Here is a 17,433-nt window from a genome sequence, read left to right as displayed (position 1 = left end):
GGGAAATGGGGGGGGGAATGGGGAGAGGGGGGAAATGGGGGGAGGGGGAGGGGGGAGGGGGGAAAATGGGGGAGGGGAGGGGGGAGGGGGGAAATGGGGGAGGGGGAAATGGGGGGAGGGGGGAAATGGGGGGGGGAGGGGGAAATGGGGGGGGGAGGGGGGAAATGGGGGGGAGGGGGGAAATGGGGGGGGAGGGGGGAAATGGGGGGGGAGGGGGGAAATGGGGGGGGGAATGGGGGGGGAAATGGGGGGGGGAATGGGGGAGGGGGGGAATGGGGAAATGGGGGGGAGGGGGGAAATGGGGGGGGGGAATGGGGGGGAAGGAGGAGGAGGGAGGGGAGGGGGGAAAGGGGGAGGGGGAAAGGGGGAGGGGGAAAGGGGGGAGGGGGAAAGGGGGGAGGGGGAAAGGGGGGGAGGGGGAGAGGGGGAGAGGGGAGGGGAGAAAAGGGGGGAAGGGGGAGGGGAGGGGGGAAGCTGTCCTGGAAGGGGTGTGGGGGGGGGGGGGGGGGGAGCTGTCCTGGGTGGTGGGCAAGTTGTTCTGGGGCGAGGGGGGGTGCAAGCTGCCCGGGGGGTTCGGGGGAGCTGAGCGGGGGGGCGGGGCTGCCCCGGGCGGGGGAGGATGGGCGGATCTTTCGCGGTGGTGCTGTCCCGGGGGAAGGGCCTCGCTCCTCCCGGGATTCGATTCTCGGTCCCCGGCCTCTCACCTTTCCTGAGGCGCCGTCCCCTAAAATGACGATCTTCAGCTGCCGGTCTTGAGTTTCGTCCTCAGAGTCGGACATGTTGTGACCTGCCTGGGAGCCGCTGTGGCTGAGCTAGTCCCCGCTCTCTCGCTCTGTATCTCCCTGTGCCCCGGCCGGGTACCTCTCTCTCTCTCTCTCTCTCTCCCCCCTCCCCGGCTGCTCACAGCTCCGGCTCCCCGTTGCCAGGAGCCATTTTCACACTCGGAACAGCGCAACGTCTAGGGGGGAGACTCGCCCCATCCACACGGCACTGCCAGAGCTGAAGCGGAGAAGAAAACAGACGCCAAAAACGGGAATGTAGTTCTAATTAGTAGAATATTTTGCCAATGCAATCATCGTCTGTAATGGTTTATTTTTATTTCTCCACTATGAAGTTTATTCCGTTGTTTCTCCTATTAGAGATGGGCTCCTCCAATTCTGACGCAGCTTGGTAGCTAAGGTAAGAAAGGGTTAAAGTTCACACAAACATAGTCTTACTGGTATATTGATGATACAGCAATGTGATATTGCACATTACACGCAGTGGCCCCTCCATTATCCACCAGAAAGAAGGGGAATGGGAATTGGTGGGAAATCAATGTCCCCAAATGTTGCCCCTCCCGTCTGGTATAGCAATCCCCTCGGCACTGGAATGGAGACAAGTCCAGAGCAAAACTGTACGCAGTAATCCAGGTGTGGCCTCACCAATACCCTGTACAGTTGTAGCAGGACTTCTCTGCTTTTATACTCCATCCCCCTTGCAATAAAGGCCAACATTCCATTTGCCTTCCTGATTACTTGCTGTATCTGCATAAGGAGCAGCATGCAGCCCAGGAGCAGCGTGGAGGCCCCGACCTGCGAGAAACCATCAGTGGCAGGTCGGGGCCATAAAAGGAGCGGCATGCAGCCCAGGGAGCAGCGTGGAGGCAGGCCACTACAAGGTAAAGCGCGAGCTGGTGCAGGGGGGCAATGGCGGCCAAGAGTGACGTCAGCAAGGTCCAAGTCGATGATTGGAGCGTGGCCAGTTGCAGCAGGAGCAGCGAGAAACTGGATGTGATCAGGGCCCAGAGGAGGTGTGAGTTCGGGGCCAGGGGCCCAGGGACAGCACGGGCCAGCCCACACTGCAATGTGTGTGCGCACTAGGTCCGTGCAGCAGAGCAGGTCTCCAGTTGTCTTGGGTAATCCTTGCCACTGGACCAAGACCTGGCTCTGTAAAAGCCCGTGTGGTGGCTGGTGTGCAACTGCCATCACACGTTAAAAAAATCCACGCACAGGCATCTTCCACCCTTGAGGTTGTAGTTCGGGTTCTTCATTCGAAACACCTGTGAACTCATTTTTTTTGGCGTAGAAGCAAGTCATCCTCGTTTCGAGGGACTGCCTATGATCATGATTGTTTTAAGTATCTGAAATGGACCGGGGTCAAGCAAGGCTGCGTCATCATACCAACACTATTCTCGATCTTCCTGGCTGCAGTGCTTCATCTCACCCTTAGCAACCTCCCCGCTGGAGTGGAACTAAACTATAGAACTAATGAGAATCTGTTCAACCTTCGCCGCCTCCAGGTTAGATTCAAGGTCGTCCCATCCTCTGTCATTGAATTACAGTATACAGACAATGCTTGTGTCTGCGCACAGTCGGAGGCCGAACTCCAAACCATCATCAACACCTTCACTGAGGCGTACGAAAGAATAGGCCTTATACTAAATATCTGTAAGACAAAGGTCCTCCACCAACCTGACCCCACCACACAGCACTGCCCTCCCCAGTCATCAAAATCCACGACAAGGCCTTGGACAACGTGGACCATTTTCCATACCTCGGGAGCCTACTGTCAGCAAGGGCAGACATCAATGACGAGATCCAACACCGCCTCCAGTGCGCCAGCACAGCCTTCGGTCACCTGAGGAAAAGAGTGTTTGAAGACTAGGCATCAATCTGGCACCAGACTTGTGTGTTATATCTGTAACGTACTTATGAATGACTCCACGAGGCAATGTGTTGTACTCAAACTGTAGTGACCTTGGTCCTTTACTCGTAACTCCAGAGTGAGGCAGCCACATGGTGGTTCCCCTTTTATACAGCACCTGCCACCAGGACAGGAAATCCCGGTCTGCACTAGTTGCACCCTCTAGTGGTGCCAACATGTATATACACAGTGTAAACCTTATTGATAGTACATCAGGTAAACAAGTCTCGATCTTATGCAACTATACAGTGACTACACAGAGAGTATATAGTCTGCATATATAACATCACTCTCCCCCAAGTCCTTTGTGCCAATTATCTTTGCACTATGTGCTCTGGCTTAGCTCTCCCCAGACTTAAGTGCCAATAGCCCTTGCACCTTGGCTGTGCTTTGGCTTGGCTCTCTCCCTGTTAAGTCCTTTTGCCACAACGTTGGGTAGTGGTTACCAATTTGGATGTTTCGCTGATGCAGTGGAGGCTTCAGTGGGTTCTGGATGTGATTCATGTGTGTGTCCATGGCGACATACATCCATTTCTCGCCCCCCCCCACCCCCAGCGAGATCATGCAGCTGGCCCGTTACATTAACATACAGGATCAGACACTGCAAGTACAAAGAAAGGAAGAAAAACATTTTTTTTTACAGTTTGTATCGCAACACCTTGGTTCAGTGACTTACATTCGTTACGTTTTACGGTCGTGCGCCAGGATTGGGTAGATTGCATTCATGGTTCAGTCATGGTCAGTACTGAGGTAGCAGTACAGGTATGTGAAGATGCTAGTTCCAGAGCAACTGGACGGGGTCCTAGTCGTCTGATGGCGATGCTGCGCCCCCTGCTAGTGGGGTGGGCTTGGTTCGCTCACCTTGCCAGGACTCGGCCTTTGCCGTTGCCTAGTTGTGGGCAGATCCACAGATGTGTGTGGCCTCCCTGTTCTGCCTGCTCTCTAACGGTGTTGGGAACCTGGCTGTTTCAGGTCCCATTTGGGGAACTCGTTGGTTCTGACCTTTCGCTCCCGGACATGGCCGAGGTAGCGACTGGGTCTGGGGGCTGCGCCATCTCCACCCGGGTGGTGGGCAGCGACGGCCGACTGCGCGAATTGGCACCGTTTTCGTTTCCAGGTCCATGGCGAATAGTGCCATCGGGTGCCTGCAGCATAGGATAGACCTGGTGCAGGGTATCAGGATCAGTGCCTTTACCCTCCTGAGGTCGCTGACCTATAACTTGTGGGGACACCTGGGGCAGGGCATCAGGATCAGCGCAATTACCCTCCCGAATTCACTCGCTTGCTACTTATGGGGACACTCTATTCCCGACATCTCACACATTTTGTTCTTTACATTCTTAATCAGTTTGTTATATTGATTGCCATGCATACAATGTCTCTGAAAGGAGACCTGCAACCAACTGAACTTAAAGAGAACCCTGCCACGCCACACTGCACCTCGCTGCAGCAGGGACGCCATCTTGCCTCTGTCGTCGAGGTCAACTGCCTTGATCCTTCTCTCCCGCGATTCTGCCACAAAAGCTGGAAGAGTGCCTGTGAATTTGATCTTCCTCCCCAGGAGTCCTGCCACAGGAGCTGGGAAGGTACTTTTAGGTCGTTCCGGTCGGATCATTGCCACGCAGTCATGGTGTATGGTCTGTGCCTCAGGCGTTTCACTGTTCTCTGGTGCTTGGCCCAAGCAAAGGTGAGGTTTTGCTCTGCCTCTGAGCACAGGGGACATCGATTGCTGGAGTGAAGAGGTCTTCCCATTTCCACTGGATCTTCCCCATCCACCTTCTTCCGAGTAGCATTGGACCATCATCTGCAACAATCCACAGAGGTAACTTGTGCACCACGCCATTATGGATTACATTGTGATCAGCTCCTTGGTGTAGGTGTGCAACTTTTCCTATACTGGAACCATCTCGGGTCGTTTTTCGTTCCATAGCCTCTCAAAGACATCTTGGCTCATCACTGATTGGCTTGCTCCTGTGTCGACTTCCATCTTCACTGGAGGACAATCGGTGGTGCAGGTATACACTCCATACACTACTTCTTGGGGCTGAGTTGCCTCTCTGGTCAAATCATCATAGTCCCTGCTGGATTCACAGTCATCTACCAACTCCTCTGCTAGACGGTGAATCGTATTTCTTTTACACATACGTTGGAGATGGCCCTTCGTGTTACAGGCTTTGCATACGTACTCAGCAAACCAACATTAGTGAGCCTTATGGTTTCCTCCGCAACGCCAGCATGGTGCTACTCGATTAGCATCCCCTCGGCGGACTTTGAGTTCTGGAACCCTGAGGTTGCTGCTCTCTGCCCTAGGCAGAGCCACTTTCTACAGTCTTGCCTGTGAAAGGCACCATTCTGTGTACAGTACTTGCCGGGTTTGAGTCCACTGGGTGAATAATTTCCTTGGTGCTGCAGGTCGAGGTCATGAATGCCTGACTGATGCTAATGGCCTTCTGCAGGTTGACTGTGGTGTCGGCAGATAATAGCTTGTGAAGGAGGCCCTCGTGGCCAATTCCTATAACGAAGATGTCTCGCAATGCTTTGTTGAGGTGGATGCCAAAATCACACGGTGCCGCAAGTCTCCTGAGGTCAGCAGCATATTTTGCAATCTCCTGGCCCTCAGGTCTGCAGTGAGTGTAGAATCTGTGCCTGACCGTGAGGATGCTCTCTTTTTTGGTTTTAGTTGGTCACGAATTAGTTCAATCAGCTCATCATATGTCTTATCCTTGGCCTTTGTGGGTGCCAGTAAGTTCCTGCCGAGGCGGTAGTCCTCGGGCCCACAACTGGTCAGTTGTATAGCCTTGCACTTCTCTACCAATGTGTCCACCTCCCCTGCCAGGTCGTATGCCACAAAATATTGCTCGAGCCTTTCCGTGAAGGCATCCCAATCATCACCCTCTGCGAAGTCCTTTAGTGTGCCAAAGGTAGCCATAATCGCGTGAAAGTCCATATTCTCGTTGCCAGTTGTTATGTCTGTAATGTACCTATGAATGACTCCATGAGGCAATGTGATGTACTCAAACTGTAGTCACCTAGATCCTTTATTCGTAACTCCAGAGTGAGGCAGCCGCATGGTGGCTCCCCTTTTATACAGCCCCTGCCACCAGGGCAGGAAACCCCGGTCTCCAGTGGTGCCAGCATGTATATAAACAGTGTAGATCTTATTGATAGTACATCAGGTAAACAAGTCTCCATCTTATGCAACTATACAGTGACTACACAGAGAGTATATCTATAGTCTGCATGTATAACATTATGGTCTACAGGACAGTAATGATAGAAGCCCTCCTATATGGCTCAGAGATGCGGACTATATACAGCAGACATCTCAAAACGCAGGCGAAATACCACCAGCGCTGCCTCCGCAAGATCCTGAAAATCCATTGGGAGGACAGACAGAACAATGTCAGTGTTCACGCTCAGGCCAATATCCCCAGCACCGAAGCACTGACCACGCTCAATCAGCTCCGTTGAGCAGGCCATATCGTCCGCATGCCTGACACGAGACTCCCAAAGCAAGTGCTCTACTCGGAGCTTCGTCACGGCAAGCGAGCCCCAGATGGACAGAGGAAACGCTTCAAGGACACCCTCAAAGCCTCCTTGATAAAGTGCAACATCCCCAGAGGCACCTGGGAATCTCTGGCCCAAGACTGCTCAAAGTGGAAGAAGAGCATCTCGGAGGGCGATGAGCACCACGAGTCTCATCACCAAGAGCAAGCAGAAACCAAGCGCAGACAGCGGAAGGAGCATGCACCATCCCAGGCTCTTCTCCCCGCCCACCCCCCCCCCCCGCCCCTCCTTTCCTTCAACCACTGTCTGCTGCACTTGTGATATAAGAACATAACATAAGAATTAGGAACAAGGGTAGGCCATCTAGCCCCTCGAGCCTGCTCCGCCATTCAACACGATCATGGCTGATCTGGCCGTGAACTCAGCTCCACTTACCCGCCCGCTCCCTTAATTCCCTTATTGGTTAAAAATCTATCTATCTGTGACTTGAATACATTCAATGAGCTACCTCAACTGCTTCCTTGGGCAGAGAATGCCACAGATTCACAACCCTCTGGGAGAAGATATTCCTTCTCAACTTGGTTTTAAATTGGCTCCCCCATATTTTGAGGCTGTGCCCCCTAGTTCTAGTCTCCCCTACCAGTGGAAACAACCTCTCTGCCTCTATCTTGTCTATCCCTTTCATTATTTTAAATGTTTCCATAAGATCACCCCTCATCCTTCTGAACTCCAACGAGTAAAGACCCAGTCTACTCAATCTATCCATAAGGTAACCCCCTCATCGCCGGAATCAGCCTAGTGAATCGTCTCTGTACCCCCTCCAAAGCCAGTATATCCTTCCTTAAGTAAGGTGACCAAAACTGCACGCAGTACTCCAGGTGCGGCCTCATCAATACCCTATACAGTTGCAGCAGGACCTCCCTGCTTTTGTACTCCATCCCTCTCGCAATGAAGGCCAACATTCCATTCGCCTTCCTGATTATCTGCTGCACCTGCAAACTAACTTTTTGGGATTCATGCACAAGGACTCCCAGATCCCTCTGCACCTCAGCATGTTGTAATTTCTCCCCATTCAAATAATACTCCCTTTTACTGTTTTTTTTTCCCAAGGTGGATGACCTCACACTTTCCGACATTGTATTCCATCTGCCAAACCTTAGCCCATTCGCTTAACCTATCTAAATCTCTTTGCAGCCTCTCTGTGTCCTCTACACAACCCGCTTTCCCACTAATCTATGTGTCATCTGCAAATTTTGTTACACTACACTCTGTTCCCTCTTCCAGGTCATCTATGTATATTGTAAACAGTTGTGGTCCCAGCACCGATCCCTGTGGCACACCACTAACCACCGATTTCCAACCCGAAAAGGATCCATTTATCCCGACTCTCTGCTTTCTGTTAGCCAGCCAATTCTCTATCCATGCTAATACATTTCCTCTGAATCCGCCTACCTCTATCATCTGCAGTAACCTTTTGTGTGGCACCTTATCGAATGCTTTTTGGAAATCTAAATACACCACATCCATCGGTACACCTCTATCCACCACGCTCATTATATCCTCAAAGAATTCAAGTAAATTAGTTAAAGATGATTTCCCCCTCATGAATCCATGTTGCGTCTGCTTGATTGCACTATTCCTATCTAGCTGTCCCGCTATTTCTTCCTTAATGATAGTTTCAAGCATTTTCCCCACTACAGATGTTAAACTAACCGGCCTATAGTTACCTGCCATTTGTCTGCCCCCTTTTTTAAACAGAGGCGTTACATTAGCTGCTTTCCAATCCGCTGGTACCTCCCCAGAGTCCAGAGAATTTTGGTAGATTATAACGAATGCATCTGCTATAACTTCCGCCATCTCTTTTAATACCCTGGGATGCATTTCATCAGGACCAGGGGACTTGTCTACCTTGAGTCCCATTAGCCTGTCCAGCACTACCCCCCTAGTGATAGTGATTGTCTCAAGGTCCTCCCTTCCCACATTCCTGTGACCAGCAATTTTTGGCATGGTTTTTGTGTCTTCCACTGTGAAGACCGAAGCAAAATAATTGTTTAAGGTCTCAGCCATTTCCACATTTCCCATTATTAAATCCCCCTTCTCATCTTCTAAGGGGCCATTATATATCCGTTTTATATATCTGTAAAAGCTTTTACTATCTGTTTTTATGTTTTGCGCAAGTTTACCTTCGTAATCTATCTTTCCTTTATTGCTTTTTTAGTCATTCTTTGTTGTTTAAAATTTTCCCAATCTTCTAGTTTCCCACTAACCTTGGCCACCTTATACGCATTGGTCTTTAATTTGATACTCTCCTTTATTTCCTTGGTTATCCACAGCTGGTTATCCCTTCTCTTACCGCCCTTTTTCACTGGAATATATTTTTGTTGCGCATTATGAAAGAGCTCCTTAAAAGTCCTACACTGTTCCTCAATTGTGCCACCGTTTAGCCTGTGTTTCCAGTCTACTTTAACCAACTCTGCCCTCATCCCACTGTAGTACCCTTTGTTTAAGCATTGTACGCTCGTTTCTGACACAACTTCCTCACCCTCAATCTGTATTACAAATTCAACCATACTGTGATCACTCATTCCGAGAGGATCTTTTACGAGGAGATCGTTTATTATTCCTGTCTCATTACACAGGACCAAATCTAAGATAGCTTGCTCCCTTGCAGGTTCTGTAACATACTGTTCTAAGAAACAATCCCGTATGCATTCTATGAATTCCTCCTCCAGCCTACCCCGTGCGATTTGATTTGACCAATCGATATGTAGGTTCAAATCCCCCATGACAGAGACTGTAGGTCCTGCATTGGAATCTACAGACACATGAGAACCCACTTTTAGAATGGAAGCAAGTCATCCTCGATTCTGAGGGACTGCCTATGATGATGATGATGATACAGCAATGTGATATTGTTTCAAGTATATGTGACAGCAGTATATAATCACTACTTTTGGTAATTTTCATTATTGCCAAGGCCAAAGTATAGGAAACTGACCTTTTAGTAATTTGGAAATCTATTGGAATTAATGCATCTAAATTTAATTTCGATTGATTTATTCAAACAGTGAAACAAAATAAATCACAACTAGTCACTAGAATTAATTGAGACTTAACAGGTGTGAAGCTTAATACATTATAGGCTTCATTTTCCTCTTTGCCGATTTTTGGCGCCGAGGAGGATGTACGGCCGATTGTTTTGTGCCCGATTGCGGCGAGAAAAAAATACAATTTTTGCCAAAGTAAAATTTAATTTGGCACTGCAGTACCCGAAGTTAAATCTGGGGGTGGAGCTTCAAGTGTGCGCCGAAAAGTCAGCGAGCATGCCCCGGAAATAAAAACTTTTTCCACGTGATGGGTGTGTCCGTGCATCCAGAGTGAACTTCCTGGTCTGGATCAGCAGCTTGTGAGAACACATTGGGATTGGAGCTGGATCTGGACACTTAAATTTTAGCTGCAAAAGATGGATCCAAGGGGAAGGGAAGGGGAAACGGTCAAGAGATTTCTCATGGAAAAAATAGAGCCCCTGGTAGACATCATTGAGAGGAGATGGGATGTGCTTGAGAACAAAGGAAGAATGGGACAAAATAAATTGAAACCCTCTCTACTAGCAAAACTTTGGGACCAAGTTACAGAAGAGCTTAATCCAGTGGCCATGACCCTGAGAAGCGGGACGTAGATCAAAAAGAAGTGGCAGGACCTTGGCCAAACAATTACTGTAAGTAATATTTTTATTTATTCACTGCAATTACATTTGTAAATGTGACTAATATATGTGTGTGTGTGGCCACCACAACAGAAGGACCCTCTCTTAAAAAGTTTTATTTTCATCTTTACAGAGGAAGGTGTCACATATCAACCGAGAAAGGTCAAAAACTGGAAGAGGTGCGCCAAGTAGGCTGCAACTAACAGCCATGGAAAGAGGATCGCTGATATGATTAAGTCTCGCAAGAGAAGATCAACCACCAATGTGGACGCTGGGCCCAGGTTACAGAGTGAGGATAAGCCCTGCAAATTGCACAGTCTGGGTTGGCATCGTGGTCTTTGAAAAGAGCCTGCGCTGTGTGACTTGGGTACTCATGTCACCCTGCCGCCTCTGCCTCCTCCCCTGCTGCTAACCAAACATCTGCTCTTTTATGTTTTGCACATTTGCATCAGGAAGAGACAGAAGCTGAAGCAAAAGATCAGGAAGCCGTCAGTCCAGATATTCTTCTTCAGCTTCAGGACGAGGATGAACTGGACAATGAAGGGCAGCAGGAAGACCCCAATAATGAGATGGTTACATTGCAATTGGAGCCAGTGAACCCCCTGAGGACGCCAAGCCCTTTGCTGAGCGATACAACCGACACGACATTTCATGGGGTACAGTCTGAGGCTGCGGGTCGGGTGGGTGAGAAGGAGAGTGCAACTTGAAATGCAGGATGCAGGGGACATAGGACAGATCATGGTAATGAGTAGGGAGAGCATCGAGCTAACGAGATCACTCCTAGACACCATGGGTGGGATGAGGGTAGAATTAGCGGGACTGTCAGTAAAAGTAGCAACACTGGAGGATTGGGAGCGGTGTCAGGACAGATGAGGGAGGAGATGTCAGAGATTAGGGAGGGAATGTCAGAGGCAGCTGATGCAGTGCCAGGACAGATTAGGAAGGGAATGTCGGAGATAGCTGCTGCAATAAGTGGACACACCCAGGCTGTCATTGCCCAACAACAATTGGCAGCATCAACAGCTGACACTCACTTTCCAAACCCCAGACCAACCTCAGGTACTATGCCGCGGGTTGATCCACAGGCCGAAGAGGAACCCCGGTCTTCCACAATGCTGTCTGCTAGGTCTGTCCCTGTCCAACCCCACCAACAACAAATGCGCCTCCGCGCAGAAAGCAGAAAAAACCTTGGGGTCAGGGTGAGGAAGCAGAAGTCTGAGACAACGGGCACGAGTAGGGGTAGAGGCAACAAGAGGGGCGCACAGCGCTAAGATCTTTGAATAAGGGGGTGGAGAGATGGCTGCAGCTAGAGTTTGTTGCTGCTACTTGTTTTCTTAATTGAAAAGTTTACAGTTTGATACAAAAAATGTTATTAAAGTTAAGTACAGGGTACAAATGTTTAATGAACCTAATTATTTTATAAATTTAAGCAGAATCCAGCACATTATTTTTTAATTAAAGCAACATAAACTAACACAACATTATGTACATTATCATGTACATTATTTTTTGAATTAAAGCAATATAAACTACGCAACATTATGTACATTATTATGTACATTATTTTTTCACACTAACAGATGCAAAGAGTCAATAATGTCGGGCTGTTTAGCCTTCAGGCAGCAAAGTGATCACGGATTAGTCGCTGACGCAAGTCCCTAACTATGGCCATACATGCATGAGGCCGTCTCCTCCACCATAGACCTGCGGGTCGAGCTGGTGGCATGGGTTCGTCCTCCTCCTCCTGCTGCTGGTCCTCCTCGTCCTCCTGCTGCTCTTCCTCCTCGTCCTCGTCAGCCTCCTCTTCCCCCCTTTCTCCCCTCAGGAGTATCTTCAATGTCCAGTGCCTGGTCCCTCATGATGGCCAAGTTGTGCAGCATGCAGCAAACAACAGTGAACTGACCGACGTGGTGAGGGGCGTCTTTCAGGTAGCCTCCAGAGAGGTCCAGGCATCGGAAACGCTGCTTCAGTATGCCAATTGTCCGCTCTATGATGCTCCGTATCGTTATGTGCGACGTTATACCGATGCTCTGGCTCAGTGTGGGGATTACGTAGAAGGCGGTCATATGCCAGGTGGCGAACCCGTACCCTTTGTCCCCGAGCAACCAGCTTCTGGCAGCTCCTGAAATATGGTAGATGCAACGCTCTCGCGTAGGATGAAAGCATCATGGATACTACCAAATACTGTGTATTTGGCATCCACTGCCATAATCCGATGCATATCGTCACAGACAAGCTGGACATTTAGGGAATGGAACCCATTCCTGTTGCGATAAATCTTGGAGTCATCCAAAGGTGCTCTCAAGGCGATGTGGGTACAGTCGATCGCAACCTGTACCTTGGGAAGTCAGAAATTCTGGAGAGCCCCACAGCCCAGTCTCGCATTTCCTGCGTGGCCATAGGGAAATTGATGAACTGATCACTTTTGGCATACAGTGCTGCAGTCACCTGTCAAATGCAGCAATGTGTGGCGTGCTGCGAGATGCAGCACATGTTCCCAGTTGCTGTTTGAAATGAGCCAGAAGCATAGAAGGCAAGTGCTGCAGTGACCTTCATTTCCACAGGTAGGGCAGTCCTCATGCCACTTCTTGACTGTATATCTGCCCTGACTAGCTGGCAGATCTCTGTGATGACCTCCTTTCTAAATCGCAGCCTGCAAATGCAGTCTGCCCCACTCAGGTGTAGGTATGAGTGTCTCTCCCTGTAGATTCGATCAGGGTATGGCCTTTCCATTAATGCCCGAGCGATCTGGTTTCTGCGATGGTGACATATTATCCGTTGCCTCTGCATGGCATGCATGTAAACCAACCTTGCTACATGAGGCATATTTGCACCCATAATTATTATTCTTAATTTTGTTATTCTTGTTATTGTGAGACAGTACTTACTGAAGCACAGCAAACACACCTTTGCTGGGTGATGCCCTAGTAAAACGGACCACACCCTGATCTGCGCGCATGCGCAACACTAAGCTCTATCTCTATGGAGATGCAACGCACAGTGATTTATGGCACTAAGAGCCGAAATGCGTATGTTTGCTGCTGTGTTGTGCCATCTCCGATGCGCAGTTCGGAGTGCATGCCAGCAGGATCGCTCCCTCAGCCGGAGAGAAACACAAGAGCTCGGCGCTTGTATTCCACCCACCCTGTTCCCCCGGGCGTCTTTACAAGCTGAGCCCTGGGGGGAGGGGGTGCAATCCAAGCACCGAGCTCCTGTGCTTGTGTCCGAGCGAGGGAGCGATCCTGCCGCTGGCCGGCCAGCAACTCTGAAGCCCCGTGAGCAGAGATTCAGTTATGGGGGCGGAGGAGAATCCAAGCGCAGAGCTCCTGTGCTTCTGTCTGGCTGAGGGAGCGGTTCTGCCACCGGCCGGCCGGCAATCCTCGGACCTGTGCCTGTAGCTCCATGAGCACAGATTCTGTGGTGGGATGGGGTTGGAATTTGCCTTCTCGCATAACATGGAAAAAATTAAATTTCTAACATTCTGTGGGACAAATTAACTTTCCGAGTTATTTTCCGAGTTCCCTCTGCAAAGACCATCATGAATTTGTGTTTTAAATTGTCTTCTTCCCTCACTCCAAAAACTCAGAAATATACTCAGACGATTTCCTTACGTTAACGGTACTTAAGGCGCCGTCCAAAAACAATTTGTGTTGGCGAAAATCAGTTAAATGGCCAAAACCAGACCTGCGCCTAAAAAATCCGCCGCTGACAGTCGCCGCCGGCATACAAACTTTGAGGAAAGTTACAAAATCAAGATTGCTCAAAAAAAATCAACAGACGCCAAAAAAACAGCGCCCAATGGTGGTGAAAATAAAGCCCTATATATGGTAATAACATACAATTACAGAAGTAACCATGGATACCCCATATCTATAAATATGGTTGTAACACAACAAGGAGAACTTGATAACATAATTAATCTACTTTCAGGACAATGAATTTGAAGTGATTTATTGAATAGTTCCTTGAAGTTATTTTACATCCGTAACTGACTCCAGTTATAAGAAAGTAGGCAGTTAAGAAGGGCATTCAATCTATTCAGCCCAACATTAACACACAGCAAGATAAAAACCTGAAGGAAATGTTTTGATGTTGAAGAACCTTGGTTATAACCAGTGTGTCCCACTTTGTGACTCATGAACAATTCAGTTGTGTATTCATACAGACACAGTTTGTAGCTGCATGCAGAAACTTGATAACACAACAAAGATTCTATAGATATGTGAGGAGAAAAAGATTAGTGAAGACAAATGTGGGTCCCTTGCAGTCAGAATCAGGTGAATTTATAATGGGGAATAAGGAAATGGCAGACCAATTGAACAAATACTTTGGTTCTGTCTTCACTAAGGAAGGCACAAATAACCTTACGTATATACTGGGGGACCGAGGATCTAGCGAGAAGGAGGAACTGAAGGAAATCCTTATTAATCAGGAAATTGTGTTAGGGAAATTGACGGGATTGAAGGCCGATAAATCCCCAGGGTCTGATAGTCTGCATTCCAGAGTACTTAAGGAAGTTGCCCTAGAAATAGTGGATGCATTGGTGGTCATTTTCCAATATTCTATAGACTCTGGAACAGTTCCTATAGATTGGAGGGTAGCTAATGTAACCCCACTTTTTAAAAAAAGGAGTGAGAGAGAAAACAGGGAATTATAAACCAGTTAGCCTGACATCGGTAGCGGGGAGGATGTTGGAATCAATTATTAAAGATGTAATAGCAGCGCATTTGGAAAGCAGTGACAAGATCGGTCCAAGTCAGCATGGATTTATGAAAGGGAAATCATGCTTGACAAATCTTCCAGAATTTTTTGAGGATGTAACTAGTAGAGTGGACAAGAGAGAACCAGGAGATGTGGTGTATTTGGACTTTCAAAAGGTTTTTGACAAGGTCCCGCACAAGAGATTAGTGTGCAAAATTAAAGCACATGGTATTGGGGGTAATGTATTGACGTGGATAGAGAACTGGTTGGCAGACAGGAAGCAAAGAGTAGGAATAAATGGGTCCTTTTCAGAATGGCAGGCAGTGACTAGTGGGGTACCGCAAGGTTCAGTGCTGGGACCCCAGCTATTTACAATATACATTAATGATTTAGACGAAGGAATTGAATGTAATATCTCCAAGTTTGCAGATGACATTAAACTGGGTGGCAGTGTGAGCTGTGAGGAGGAAGCTAAGAGGTTGCAGGGTGACTTAGATAGGTTAGGTGAGTGGGCAAATGCATGGCAGATGCAGTATAATGTGGATAAATGTGAGGTTATCCACTTTGGTAGCAAAAACAGGAAGGCAGAATATTATCTGAATGGTGACAGATTAGGAAAAGGGGAGGTGCAACGAGACCTGGGTGTCATGGTACATCGGTCATTGAAAGTTGGCATGCAGGTATATCAGGCAGTGATGAAGGCAAATGGCATGTTGGCCTTCATAGCGAGAGGATTTGAGTATAGGAGCAGGGAGGTCTTACTGCAGTTGTACAGGGCCTTGGTGAGGCCACATCTTGAATATTGTGTACAGTTTTGGTCTCCTAATCTGAGGAAGGACGTTCTTGCTATTAAGGGAGTGCAGCGAAGGTTCACCAGACTGATTCCCGGGATGGCAGGACTTACATATGAAGAAAAACTGGATTGACTAGGCTTATATTCACTGGAATTTAGAAGAATGAGAGGGGATCTTATAGAAACATATAAAATTCTGAAGGGATTGGACAGGTTAGATGCAGGAAGAATGTTCCCGATGTTGGGGAAGTCCAGAACCAGGGGTCACTAAGGATAAGGGGTAAGCCATTTAGGACCGAGATGAGGAGAAACTTCTTCACTCAGAGAATTGTGAACCTGTGGAATGCTCTACCACAGAAAGTTGTTCAGGCCAGTTCGTTAGTTATATTCAAAAGGGAATTAGATGTGGCCCTTACGGTTAAAGGTATCAAGGGATGTGGAGAGAAAGCAGGAATGGGGTACTGAAGTTGCATGATCAGCCATGATCATATTGAATGGTGGTGCAGGCTCGAAGGGCCGAATGGCTTACTCCTGCACCTATTTTCTATGTTTCTACGTTTCTAAAAGCAGAGTGATTGGTAGTAGCCACTTGCTACAGAAAAGAGAGGATTGTTCTATATAATAGCTACAGTACCAGAGGCAGCCCCACACTTGTTTCCAACAGTACAAATGTAGTACAGCCAGCACTTGCAAGATTAGTTTTTATTTTATTAAATAATATAATGATACATAATTGTAGATGTTATTTTTAAAGCTATTTATAACTAAGCATTTTAAAGACAAAGTTCAATTATTTTTCATGTATTTTTCCAATAGACCTGACCCCAACCTCAAAAGACAATTTCTGTGGGACAACAATGAGTTTTCCCAGATAGTCTTTTTGAGTGAGGTGGGCAATTTACTGTTGATTGTGGACTATTTTTGTGCTGTGGGGTCAAGGAATTGGGTTTTGCAAATTAATTTAATGCCAGACCTTTACAGCTGGTAGGAAGCTGGCTGTTATGCCATCAATCTAAAGTGGATTCAGATACCAGAGATACAATCCCAATATTCATATCCTCTGCACCTCACTGCCCCTTTTAAACCTTTATTTTAAATTTTGCAATTGTGATTTTCACACCTATAAGTTGGTATTTCTGCTCTTGTAACACAGTTGTGAGAGACATTGTTGACAGTGCTAGTTGTTCCACGAATCTCATGCTCCAGGTAAAAGCTATATTTCATATATGATAATGTTCCTATCTGTATTTCTCATCAAAATAGTTTGTCATAACAAATTGATATTCTGCACCAAGTCTGGCAGCTCAAAATGGGTGCAGTTACAATTTGATGAGATGGTTTGAAATATCTGTACTGATGCACATTTTTGTATTGTTGATCTTTTACTTAGAAAACCCATAAATCAACCATTCCACTTGCATAACTAAAAAGAGAGAAGCCACTGCAAAGAAATAGCCTGCAATATTAAGCATATGCATCAAATGGCTTAAGAACGTAAGAATTAGGAGCAGCAGTAGGCCATTCAGCCCCACGAGCCTACTCCGCCATTCAATAAGATCATGGCTGAACTTCTACCTCAACTCCACTTTCCTGCACTGTCCCCATATCCCTTCATTCCCTTAATATCCAAAAATCTATCGATCGCTGTCTTGAATATACTCCACAGCCTTCTGGGGTAGAGAATTCCAAAGATTCACCACCCTCTGAGCGAAGAAGTTTCTCCTCATCTCAGTCCTAAATGGCCGACCCCTTATTCTGAGACTGTGACTCCTGGTTCTAGACTCCCCAGCCAGGGGAAACATCCTCCCTGCATCTACCCTGTCAAGCCCTATAAGAATTTTGTATGTTTCAATGAGATCGCCTAAATTCTCGAGATTATAGGCCTAGTCTACTCAATCTCTCCTCATAGGAAAGACCCCCTATTCCAGGAATCTGGTGAACCTTCGTTATACTCCCTCAATGGCAAATATATCCTTAGGTAAGGAGACCAAAACCGTACAGGTGCGGTCTTACCAGGGCCCTATATAATTGCAGTAAGACG

The 17,433-nt window shown here is 47.7% G+C and overlaps 1 protein-coding gene across 1 annotated transcript in view; it reads right to left on the bottom strand.

Annotated features, from left to right (window-relative positions):
• The window catches only part of rab28 (RAB28, member RAS oncogene family), a 337,454-nt gene extending 336,349 nt beyond the window's left edge, over positions 1-1,105 (bottom strand). The window contains exon 1 of the mRNA XM_070861390.1: positions 705-1,105. Within this exon, the coding sequence (XP_070717491.1) occupies positions 705-779 (75 nt within the window). The 5' untranslated portion in view covers positions 780-1,105. The remainder of the gene's footprint in view (positions 1-704) is intronic.
• Between the last annotated feature and the right edge of the window lie 16,328 nt (positions 1,106-17,433).

The sequence above is a fragment of the Pristiophorus japonicus genome, chromosome 2 (assembly GCF_044704955.1).
Source record: "Pristiophorus japonicus isolate sPriJap1 chromosome 2, sPriJap1.hap1, whole genome shotgun sequence".
NCBI lineage: Eukaryota > Metazoa > Chordata > Chondrichthyes > Pristiophoridae > Pristiophorus > Pristiophorus japonicus.
The sequence above is the reverse complement of the archived record's forward strand: the minus strand, read 5'-3'. Positions and strand labels throughout refer to the sequence as shown.